Source organism: Pantherophis guttatus, chromosome 1 (genome assembly GCF_059756535.1).
Source record: "Pantherophis guttatus breed Tessera chromosome 1, ASM5975653v1, whole genome shotgun sequence".
NCBI classification, from domain to species: domain Eukaryota; kingdom Metazoa; phylum Chordata; class Lepidosauria; order Squamata; family Colubridae; genus Pantherophis; species Pantherophis guttatus.
The window spans coordinates 84,187,752-84,200,472 of record NC_142063.1 but is presented as its reverse complement, the minus strand read 5'-3'; the positions used below and the strand labels follow the sequence as shown (position 1 = coordinate 84,200,472).

Genomic DNA, 12,721 nt, shown 5'->3' with positions numbered 1-12,721 from the left:
GACATCACTAGCCGTTGCCTCGCCGGCAAATCCCCCAGCCTCTTATTTGTAAAGGAAAAGCCCTCCCAGACGAACGCAGGGGATGCATAGGAATGAAGGCAACGAGAGAGAGAGAGAGAGAGAGAGAGAGCGGCGCCTGGTGCACCTCGGCGGTCTTAACTTCCAAACCCCTGAAGAAACGGGCTGGTCCTCGTTAATTCGAGATGATTATTACTACTAACTACCTTCCCTCCCTCCCTTCCGGGCTGGCTGGGAAAGCGGAGCGAAAGCGATTAAGTGATAACGCGTGGAAAGGGGGAGGGGGAAAAAAAGCGCTTCGAATCTCAATCTGCCGCGACGGCAGATTTTCCCTTTGTGCTGGCTCGGTTCCGATCCCATTCAAGGTGGGGGCTGCAAGAACACGCGCTTTCCCCCTTCACGAAAGAATACAACACCTATATACAACGCCGCATCTCCTTTGTAGCTGTTATGCACCGATCCTCCCCCTCCCATTTCCAGTGCATTTTGTTCAGATGCGAACCCTACCCCCCCCCTCTCCAGTCCAGAAATCTGGGCGTCGTTAGAAGGCTAGCTAATTAATATTAGTAGTCAATATTCGTTATCGGGCTTGAAATCCTGGCATTAGCCTACCACGCGAATAGAAAGCGTCGCGTTGCCCTTTTTTTTTTCCCCCTCCCCACCCAGAGCTGTCACACATTTCTTCTTTAAAACCTGCCCGGGTTTCCGATTGGAGCGCGCCGTCCGCGGGGCCGAGACGCGATAATGAATTAATACAAGGCGAGGGCAAAGCGGAATGCGCGTCCCCGCGCGCTCTCAATAAGCTGCTCCGGCGCTGGTTTTGCGTAGCTTTAGGGCTGTAATCTCACACACACCCTTAAAAGAGAGAAGGCTCCCTTAGGTATTGCGGCTGAGAAAGGAGCATAAAGTTGAATTTCTGAGGGCACCAAAGCAGCCTTTTATGACGGAGGGGTGCAATTTAGGATCTCATGCTTTTGATGCAGCAGGTCAGAAACTGGATGGGGTTAGAATGCATGTTTGGGGCTGGAGATTAAAGGGGTGAAAATTGATGATTTTGAAAAGCATCAAATCAATCCCTCTCTCCCACCCATTCCCCTATGGCAGGGGGAATGTTTGTTTATAAAACAAAATTCTTAGATTACCCACAACATACTCCCTTCCACCCACATTTTGCAAGCAATAAAGAGAAGCTGGGAGAATAGTTTTACAAACTTTATTCTTAATTTTTCCAAAATTTCCTGAATAACGTCCAACATTGAATCATATCAATTCTTGAAGCCTGTATATGAAAAAGTACTATCGGTCCCGGGGCCCCATATGCAGAGTGATTGGGCCAAATCACTCCCTTTTGCATAGGGCAGGGGTGGGCAAATGTGGCCCTTTTACAACTTTGACAGCCAAACTGTCTCAGGAATTCTGGGAATTGAAGTCCACAGATTGTAAAAGGGCCACATTTGCCCACCCCTGCCCTATGCAAAAGGGAGTGATTTGGCCCAATCACTCTGCATATGGGGCCCCGGGACCGATAGTACTTTTTCATATACAGGCTTCAAGAATTGATATGATTCAATGTTGGACGTTATTCAGGAAATTTTGGAAAAATTAAGAATAAAGTTTGTAAAACTATTCTCCCAGCTTCTCTTTATTGCTTGCAAAATGTGGGTGGAAGGGAGTATGTTGTGGGTAATCTAAGAATTTTGTTTTATGCTGCTGAATTTGAACATTTCCTCAATGGTTCTGTGCGGGAGTATCTACAAGTAGCATCTTCAGACAGTGACTATAGCAAAAATCCATCTAAAGGAACCCACCGTGCAATTCCATTTCAGAAAGTGGAATTTACACTTTAAAATTCCACTTTAGTTTACACTTTTTCTGAAAGTGTAAACTAAATCATCTAAGCAGAGCAAATAGGAATTAATTTGTCAAGTGGGGAAATGGAACGTTATCCTTTTGCAATACAGAATTACAAGATGTATTGACTATATCAGTAAAGTCTTTTATTGAATCACTCTCAGTGGAAATAAATGTAATCTTTAGAGTAGCACAGCATTCTTGATTAGATTGGGTGAAGAAACCAAGCAACTCTGGAGATGGGATGAGAGACCAGTTCCAAATAAATTCATAGTTCTGCATCCAGTTCAATTTCCTGTGAAATTGATTGTTCCCAGAACACAGCAGTGAGATACATTGAATGCTTTTGGATAATTGATGCAAGATTATCCAATCTGATATTAATTGATGATGGTGCTAATATCTGATAATACCTGGTTGGGTAATGAAATACGTGCAAGCAAACAGCCAAGTTCAGAGAGCTACAAGGACTCCACAGTTCAACCTTGAGCTATAGATATTCTGTTGGAACTTTGGATAATTACCTGTTTTTTGCATCTATAAGAAGTCAGCGTAACCTCTGTTTGGCGATATCATAGATCAGTGCTTATCAAAACAGGTGTGGGGAAGAAGCTAGAGATTTATCTTTCCCTAGAAATTAAAAACATTGTTTCCTTTTCTCTTAAATGATTTCTTCTTAATTGGTATTCTGGGAAGTAGTTAGTAGATTAACCTCCTTAGAACAAAGTAGAAAAGAGAATAATAGGTATCCTTTTAAAGTAGAACATTGGTTGTTAGATCCCCCAGTCATTCTGATGATTCTCATCAATTTGAAATGAATCAGAAGGAGTCTTGTAACACCTTTTCCAATTAACCAGTTTTATTAAAAGGGCAGCATATGCTCTTGCCAGCTGGAGCTCAGTTCTTTAGATGCATAGAGTGGCTAGGACCCAGGATTTTAAAAAAGGGGAGAGGTGAAAAATACCCCATCAAATAGCATTTGTAATGTATTAAAAATCCACCCTGTTTGTTAAGGCCTTTCAATGTGTGTGCGTGCGTGCTTGACAATCTATTGCACTAATAGTGGTGCAGTTTCATTGTTCTAAAACAGCCATCTTGAACTGTTAATCAAATGTCCTAGAAAGTTGAAATTAATGCTACTTTGTCCTTATTTGAGATCCTGATACCAATCAATCCTATCCATTCATTCTTTCCCGCAAAGTCTGTTTGTTCAAGTTGCAATTGAAAGGGTATTCCTGACAGATGAAGGTTGAAACATTGGAAGAAGAACACCTCTTCTTTTTTTTTTAATGAAGTTACTGGGACTGGTGATGGTGCTGTTGATATAAATAAGGGGGCAAAATAAACCTCTTGGGTTTATTGCAGAGTTTGCTGCTCCCCAGTTTAGCATCATGATTTGTTGCTTGTGAGAAAATGTTTCAAGTTGGGTGATTATCTGTATGCAAGTATGGATGTGCCACCCTGAGCCAGAGAAATGTGCCATTGTCCAGCATGGTTTGTAATATATTAATAAAACATCTGTAACAAGAATTGTAGGAGACAACCAGTGGTGTTCTGTTTTTTGTGGTTTGGCTTTTAATGGGTCCTCCCTGATCATTGATTTGGCTCTATTGATTTGTTTAGTGATCTCACTGGATAAGTAGTTCAGTTTTATGAATGCCTGGATGAACTCTTATCTATTGAGCAGCTCTGTCGGATGGGTTAGAAGGATTTTAATTATAACATAGAGCCCGGTTATAGATTTGATAGTGTGTTCTGAGTGGAAGTATGCATGGAGATTTGTAGATTTTCCGTATAATGGGGTGTCCGTGTATCCATTCCTCAGTTTTACTGTGACCTCAAGGAAATGGGTAGCTCTATAGAAAGGATGACATTGATGGTGGGTGGAAGTTATGGTCACGATGGAATGAGAGATTCTTTTTCATGGTCCAAATCAGAGGTGGGTTCCAGCAGGTTCTGACCAGTTCTGGAGAACCAGTAGTGGAAATTTGGAGTAGTTCGGAGAACCGGTAGTAAAAAATCTGACTGGCCCAGCCCCCATCTATTCTCTGCCTCCTGAGTCCCATCTGATCTGGAGGAAATGGAGATTTTACAGTATCCTTCCCCTGGAGTGGGCTGGGAATGGAGATTTTACAGTATCCTTCCCCTGACATGCCCATCAAGCCATGCCACACCCACCAAGCCACACCCACAGAACCAGTAGTAAAAAAATTTGAAACCCTCTACTGGTCCAAATGACACCAATGAATCTTAGGAAATGAGAGTTGAAAAAGTGTTGTCCTAAGTCAGAGTTGAATCTTTTTTTTCTTTACGGGAGAAAAACATGCTTACAATCCAACACACATTAATAGTTATATTTTCCCTTGGGGAAGATTAAGTTTTCACTCCGAAGCAGAAACATTTTTACCATACTAACCCCATCAAGTGCTTACCAAGGAGACACTGTCTGTACCGAGTTTATTTTTGTAAACTCTCATTGTTCAGGTCATAATATTTTGCTTTTTGTATAGGTTTATTCAGCTATAACCTACCCTATGGCAGCTACTGCTTTATTGATTTTACTTCTTGCTTTTTCTGACTTCTGTAAATTGGAATGTACCTGCTAAGAAAATCTGTCCTTTGGCTCTTGTTTATTTCATTGAAAAACTACCTTATTCCTACATCTGCTTCAAAGGTCATTCTAAATTATCAGAATATTGTTTTTCCACATTTTTCCCTCTAATACAATATGAAGGATTATTTATTTATTTTAAAGATTTATATAGTTGCCCAGGGGTGAAATCCAGCAGGTTCTGACAGGTTCTGGAGAACCAGTAGCGGAAATTTTGAGCAGTTAGGAGAACCGGCAAATACCACCTCTGGCTGGCGCCAGGGTGGGGTGGGAATGGAGATTTTGCAATATCCTTCCCCTGCCATGCCCACCAAGCCACACCATGCCCACCAAGCCACACCCACAGAACCGGTAGTAAAAAAAATTGGATTTCACCCCTGTAGTTGCCCATCTTAAGCAACTCCAGATAGTTCAGAACAGCAACAGATAATGGAAATCTCTATATTGAATTGTCATATCACAAACTTTCGCAGGTCCCTTTATGATAGATAAGGGGTGTCAAACTGGGGGCCCACAGGGCGGATGCGTCATGCACAGGCCATGCCCACCCCAGCTCTGTGAAGGGGAAAAAGTCGCGAAACATCATGTGACAGCAATGTGATGCAGCGAGTTTGACACCCATGTGATAGATGATTCTATCAGGTGAGCCATATAAATCTGCCTATCTCTCATTTCCATCTTGATTTTTTCTCCTTTCTCTTGTCCACAGCTTCACTTATTTTTGTATTTTTCAATAGCCAAGGTGGATCCTGCACAACTCCCTGCAAGAAGTTAATGACAAAATGGTGCCTTTGCCTCCCACAACTGCCAGTACCATATGCAGCAAGCTTATTTCAGCAGGAATTGTCTTTTTATAATTAAGTGCAATTGGATAGTTTAAGAAGATGAGGTTTGTAGAAAGAAACATGTAATAATCTTTTCTGTTCTCTTGTCATTATTGTAGCATACCCTTTCTGAGACAGGCATTTCAGTCTACCTAACGCAAGGAACAGACAGATAGTCAGTAATGTTGAATGTGAAAATGTTGTTTATATTTCTGGGGCCAAATGTCAATGCCCTATAGAATTTTTGTTCTTATCTACTGAACAGTATAGAAAGAATCAATTGTGCAAACCAAAGAAATTCGTTTATATTTGAATAGTTGTCACAACATACAAATTACAGAATGAGTGAGACAACCCAAAGGAAACAAAAAAGCAAACATTATTAGTATAGAATAAATGATAAAAATTATCAGTTCTGCCTAAAATCTAAAATAGCCCAATGCTACAATTCGTACCATGGGAATAAGAACAGCAAGACAGAACATGATTTAACACAGAACCAGCAATTGGGGAGAAAGATATGTTAGCTACAATGGTTGAAGGAGACTTTGAGATAACAGCAAAACATATAACTTTGCTACCAGATGGCCAAACTTTGCAGTTAATAAGAGATGGTAAAAACAGGGAAATGCCTAACTTTGCAATAAATTGTTGGGCTTTATTGTTATGTGAGTAAGGGGATTTTTAGAAGAAAGTTATTTCCTGGAAACCTGAAGATTGAATTATGAAGGTTGAGAGAGTGTGAATAATTTAGGAAGAATAAGCTAATACCAAATAGTCAATGAAGTATGCATAATTTAAGTACACAAGGTTGAAAAAAATGTGACCTCTGATTTCTGAAGTCCAAAAGACTCATTTACCTTGAAGATTAAGAATGGAAAGATCATCCCACTGTTAGATTTTATGACACAGAATTCTTGCTTTGTTTTCATGGTACTAGTGAGCTTTGCCTGACAAAATAATCTATTTTAATAAGTTTGTTTTTTAAGAAATTGAAGAGATTAAGAAGAGGTGGCAAAATTACACAGAAGAACTATTCAAGAACGAACTTAACATCCCTGATAACCAAGATGGGGTGGTCACTGACCTCGAGCCAGACATCCTAGAATGTGAAGTCAAATGGGCCTTAGGAAATTGGAGCAACAAAAAAGCTAGTGGAGGTGACAGTATTTCAGCTGAGCTATTCAAAATCTTAAAAGACGATGCAGTAAAAGTGCTACACTCAATTTGTCAGCAAATTTGGAAAACTCAACAGTGGCCACAGGATTGGAAAACGTCAGTTTACATTCCAGTTCCAAAGAAAGGCAATGACAAATAATGTTCAAACTATTGCACCATTGCACTCATTTCACATGCTAGTAAAGTTATGCTTAAAATCCTATAAGCTAGGCTTCAGCAGTATGTGGCTAGAGAACTACCAGAAGTATAGGCAGGGTTTCGAAGAGACAGAAGAACTAGAGATCAAATTGCCAACATACGCTGGATCATGGAGAAAGCTAGGGTGTTCCAGAAAAACATCTACTTCTGCTTCATTGACTATGCTAAAGCCTTTGATTGTGTGGATCACAACAAATTGTGGCAAGTTCTTAAAGAGATGGGAGTATCAGACCATCTTATTTGTCTTCTGAGAAACCTATATGTGGATCAAGAAGCAACAGTGAGAATTGGACATGGAACCACAGATTGGTTCAAAATTGGGAAAGGAGTCTGCATACTGTTGCCCTGCCTATTTAACTTATATGCACAGCACATCATGAGAAAGGCAGGACTAGATCAGGGGTGAAATCCAGCAGGTTGTGACAGGTTCTGGAAAACCAATAGCAGAAATTTTTAGCAGTTCAGAGAACCAGTAAATACCACCTCTGGCTGGCCCCAGAGTGTGGTGGGAATGGGGATTTTGCAGTATCCTTCCCCTGGAATGGAGTGGAAATGGGGATTTTGCAGTATCCTTCTCCTGCCACGCCCACCAAGCCACACCCACAGAGCCAGTAGTAAAAAAATTTGGATTTCACCACTGGGCTAGATGAATCAAAAGGTGGAATTAAGATTGCCAGGAGAAATATCAACAACCTCCGATATACAGATGATACCACTCCAATGGCAGAAAGTGAAGAGGAACTAAAGAGCCTCTTGATGTGGGTGAAGAAGGAGAGTGCAAAAGTTGGCTTGAAACATTAAGAAAACTAAGATTATGGCATCCGGCCCTCTCAATGCCTAGCAAATAGATGGGGAAGAAATGGAGGTAGTGACAGATTTTATTTTCCTGGGCTCCAAGATCACCGCAGATGGGGACTGCAGCCAAGAAATTAAAAGACGCTTGCTCCTGGGGAGGAAAGCTATGGCAAATCTAGATAGCTTACTAAAAAGCAGAGACATCACCCTGCCAACAAAAGTGCGTATAGTCAAGGCTATGGTTTTCCCAGTTGCAATGTATGGCTATGAAAGTTGGACCATAAGAAAGGCTGAGTGCCAAAGAATTGAGGCCTTTGAACTATGGTGCTGGAGAAGACTCCTGCGAGTCCCTTGGACTGCAAGGTGATCAAACCGGTCAGTCCTAGAGGAGATCAACCCTGACTGCTCTTTAGAAGGCCAGATCCTGAAGATGAAACTCAAATACTTTGGTGACCTAATGAGAAGGAAGGACTCAATGGAGAAGAGCCTAATGCTGGGAACGATTGAGGGCAAAAGAAGAAGGGGAAGACAGAGAATGTGGTGGCTGGATGGAGTCAATGAAACAGTAGGTGTGAACTTAAATGGACTCCAGAGGATGGTAGAGGACAGGAAGGCCTAGAGGAATGTTGTCCATGGGGTCGCAATGGGTCGGACACGACTTTGCAATTAACAACAACAATAACTTATTTCTGATTTGCTTTTGTCATTATTTTCAAGGAAAATTAAGCCACAAAGAACTTTTCAGACCGGTGAATGCATTTGTAGGTCTTATTCTATAACATTGTCTAATACCTAATAATATTAAATCCTTAAATTTTAGGATTCCAGCATTTTATAACATTTTCATAAAATAATTTCAGGCAGCATTCTCATCACATCACTGCGTGTCCGGTAGAGATTAACAAAACTTTTTTGTACTGTAATTGTTACAACAAAGCACACTTTAATTCCTTCTGTTGGTGAAAGATTTATTATTTGGATTATAGCAAATGTTTTCAAAGTGCTTCTGGAAAACTCTGGAGAAGTCAAGGAGACATAGAAACTCAGAAGACATAGCTTGCATTCTACATGTATATTGAATGCATTTTCCTAAACACAAAATATATCCATATTCAGAAGTTCTATGATGGAAATACAAATATGTCTTGACAGTTAAATAAGTGAGAAAAAAATATCCTGGACATAGGAAATATGAAAAGTGCTGAATTATGCCATTTATAAATGTATTACTATTCTATATTTTCTAGTTCTAACAAGTTTTTTTAAACAAATGAACACAATGGATAGGAAATAGATTGAGATGGATCCACAATCAAATCTTGGTTTGCAGGTTTGAGAGAACCTTTGTTTATTTGCCTGTGTACAGTATTTTAGGAGGGAAAAATACAATATAAAATATACCAAAACTAACTTGGCCCATAATAAATTCATCCAGATTTGGAATAATCTCTTGCCAGTCTCTCATGTTTCTCAGACTTGTGCAAATACCTTCCAATCTTTTTATTCAGATAAGTGTTAAAACAGATGGCATACAGTTACTTTGGCCCATCATACTTTGTTTCCACCAGAAGAAGGGGGAAATCTGAGACATGGTAATCCATTTGTCATATTCAGAGCTTCTGGTAAAATCATCTAGCCTCACTGAATAGTAAGACTCTGGCAAATTTCCGAGGGCCCTGCTCTAGCTTCAGTGGATGAAAAACCTGAAGTATCAGAGAGAGGAATCAATACAGCTATCTTTTCAGAAAACAGTTCTGAGCTAAACATTTCATTTCATGTTCTTCTCAATCCAGTCTTTGAAAGGAATTGCTCGGGTGTAGCCAGTGCAAAGTTCTAGGCTGCATGTCTTGTCATAGCCCCAGCTCACCAAACCCATGAGATGCCAAATTAACTCAGAAGTTGATTTTCCTGGCAAAGGTATTGCAGCAATCCCTCCAGTCTCGGAAGGGCAGATGTTAGAAGCTGCTGTGGGATGCTGCTTGGCACAAAACATACTGTCAGTGACACTGACTTGGATTCCATGTTCCTCATATTGTTGCTCACACAGAAGGGAGTCCACTATCTGAACAGACCCACTACGAATTGTATCGTTCTTGTAGTTTGAGTCTGTAACATCAGTCAGGATCTTCCAACCGGTGATGACTATTTGCAAATCATCTGTAGGAGGATCGATATCCCTTGCGGATGCCAGGCAGATGGGTTGGACATGGCTGCTGATTCTGGCCTTGTCCAGGAGTTTAATGATAGCTATGTCAGAATCGAGCAATATAGGGTCGTAATTTGGGTGAACTATGATGGCTGAAATCTAGGAGAAATCCAGAACAGCAATATAAGAATTCACATGTTACATATATTTTATCCTGATTTTAATATTGTATATGAAATCCCATATCATCTCTAGCAGTCACTAACTGCTGTCAGCTGCAGCCACAGTTACAATAGTGTCTCCAGACCATGGGTATCTTGCAATATAGCTATGCTAGATGGGAATTGCAACCGTTGGATTTCCAAGGCAATTGGAAAATCTCAGGAGGAAGGTAGCTTGAATAAGATCAAACTGTAGATTGCAATGTTAAATGAAAACCAAAGGACTAAAAACTTGATAAGTGACTCAAGCGTAGAAAAAGGAAAATTATTTTGATGGAAATACGCAGCATCTATTACCCAGGTAAAGGCGGTAAAACATTTTTAAAGTCCCAGAATGAAATAACTGTAAGAAGTGACTCAAGCAGTCACTTCCCTAATTTACTGAATTATAAGGAGGAGGTACAGAACAAAAAGATTTGCAAATTCTATATTATAGCCAGTCTCAATAAAAATAGTTTCAGCCGTCTTATGGAGTTGATTTCCTAGTTTACTTATTGAGGTTGATGACAACAATAGAACCTAGGTGTGATGGAGCTTATTGGTCTGTTTCTTTAAAATTTAATCCACTAGAGCCTTTGAAGCTTTTTAAAAAAATCCAGTAATACAAGAAAAAAAGTTAATGAGGAATCAACAGTAAAGGTGAAGATATCATCTATCAATATATATAATCCATCTATATATCATCTATCTATCATCTAGTTAGCTATCATCAAGCTATCTGGCTATCATCTTTCCTTATTACTATAAACAATTGGCTACAGATACTCCCATCTCAGCCTGCTAATTGCAACTAGTTGTAATTACATCAATAAGGCTTATCTCTATGTGGCTGACCTGCAAGCTCTAGGCCACAAGTAACTCCTGGAAGCCTTAGATATGGCCAACCAGAAGCTTCTAAAGGCAGATACCAAAGTATAGTTTTTATGGAACAAGAAATTAAAATTACTGATTACCTGACTTGAAAGGGAACATATGTACTGTGTTTAATTTCAAGGAAATAGAAATATCAATGAAGTTTAGTTTTCGTTTTATTCACTATGATGTACTAAAGGGCTTAGCACTCATCTACTCATCCCAAACACTTAACTCACCCGTAGATTCTGAATGATCTTCTCATCTCTATCTTCATCTCTGTAGAACTTGCCAAGAACAACTCTGATGTCTGCTGTTTTGAGAACAGTGACCTTCCCCAGATTGGTGACACAGTGTGCAGCCACAACAACTGTGCGTTCATTCAACAAAGCTCCGCTGCAAATCAGTATCCAAGTCCCTTTTCTGTGATTGGGAAACTTCACCCCATTAGGTCTCCGATAGATGGCTGCTTGCCATGGCCATCTGGTTGTGGATGATTTGTGAAGTATAGTGTTTTCTGTCTTTCCGCAGACTGCCAAAAGGAGAGGGAGAAGAAAGAAATATGATTTTTTAATTAATAAAACAAAGTATGTAAAATCAATTGTATTCAATAATCAGTTAAACTACCTGAGCCCAAGGCAAATTTTACCTTGCAATAAAATTACATCATGTAAAATAAATCTGTTGGCTTTCTAAATGTTATCAAGTTCTACCCATCCACCCTCCTTTCCAGATTTCTTTCTTTCTTTGGCAAACCGTATTATATTCTAAGACTAATGAAATATTCAGGACTTCCCAAAGCAGATTTTTAAAGTCACATAGTAAGCCTTGTTCTAAAAGATGAGAAGCTTTGATTGTTTAGATAGAAAAGTGGAATAGAAGCTTAACAATAAACCAAACCAAACAAAAATGGCCTTAGCTTTGCTGAATATGACTGGAAGTTGTCACACCAATCAACAGAAAAGTCTATTCTGTATACTCTGTGGGTTGCCAACAAGCCTCTAAACACTAAGTAATAGAGTCTTTTCCATTCTCATAGACAGTTTATTTGCATGATGTTGTACAGACCAATATAAATGACAGAGCATTAATCCAGACAGAGTTAATATTTTAAAATCCCTGAATTTCAGTGCAAAAGGCAATCAGAAAGGTAAACTTCTCTTTTTTTAAAATCAGTGAAGATTAATAATGTTTAATCTCTGTTGAATTGGGCTCAATTTTATATTTGTGTATTAACATTTGTTTTGATCAATGGGTATTTTCTAGTGAGTATTTCTTTTGGTTTGTCACAAGTGGCACTCACTGCTAATGAAACATTCTCACATTCATTAAAAAGAGCCCTCAAATCTTTCCAAGTGCTGGAAAATTTGCAAAAATAAGCAGACAATCCCCATTTATCAACCACCTCCCTTTCAAGGTAGATTTCTTCTGGTGACAAAAAAGGGTGACATTTTGTGGACATGGCTACGCCTTTCACCTTATCTGTCCCTACGACAATGGGGATGAACAAAAACAGATTTGTCTTTCTAACACATTTTGAAACTATAAATTTCAAGAAGCTTAATAGGAAGTGACGTTCCTATATATTTCACTTCAGGATAAGGCCTGCTTTGGCCTCATTTCCAACCAACCTTCCTCAGTGCCAATGACCTTTCTTTTTTTCACAGGAACAAGCTTTTTTTTTTTGCTTCCAAAATAGGTTGGATTGGCAGAAAAGGCTTGTTAACTGAGGGGAAAGCAAATCCCACTGAGAGAGCTGAATTGCTCTGTCTCACAATTGGCCGAAGTGTTTTCAATGTCTATTCCTCTCAAATGTGAACTTGGTTGCTATTAATACATCCTTTCAGATAAAGATCTTTGAGCGGTTATTTTCCTCTAGCTGGAGATCTTTGAAGGATATCCTTATGTTCTGAGTTGCATAAGTGACAAACTCTGAATAGAATTAACAGGAGCAACTTCCCGCTTCCCTCGCACTTGTAAAGAAGCAAGCTTGTATTCGCTTGTGTGCATATTTGAATAATAGTTC

General features: G+C 39.5%; 1 protein-coding gene across 4 annotated transcripts in view; it reads right to left on the bottom strand.

The window, feature by feature from the left end:
- Nucleotides 1-8,423: 8,423 nt before the first annotated feature.
- Nucleotides 8,424-12,721, bottom strand: part of PAMR1 (peptidase domain containing associated with muscle regeneration 1) — a 76,132-nt gene continuing 71,834 nt past the window's right edge. For all 4 annotated transcript variants that reach the window (XM_087877134.1, XM_034417373.3, XM_060687605.2 and 1 more), the window contains exons 11-12: nucleotides 10,935-11,227; nucleotides 8,424-9,781 (exon numbers count right to left, since the gene is read on the bottom strand). In XM_087877134.1, the coding sequence (XP_087733260.1) occupies nucleotides 9,245-9,781; nucleotides 10,935-11,227 (830 nt within the window). In that variant the 3' untranslated portion in view covers nucleotides 8,424-9,244. The remainder of the gene's footprint in view (nucleotides 9,782-10,934; nucleotides 11,228-12,721) is intronic.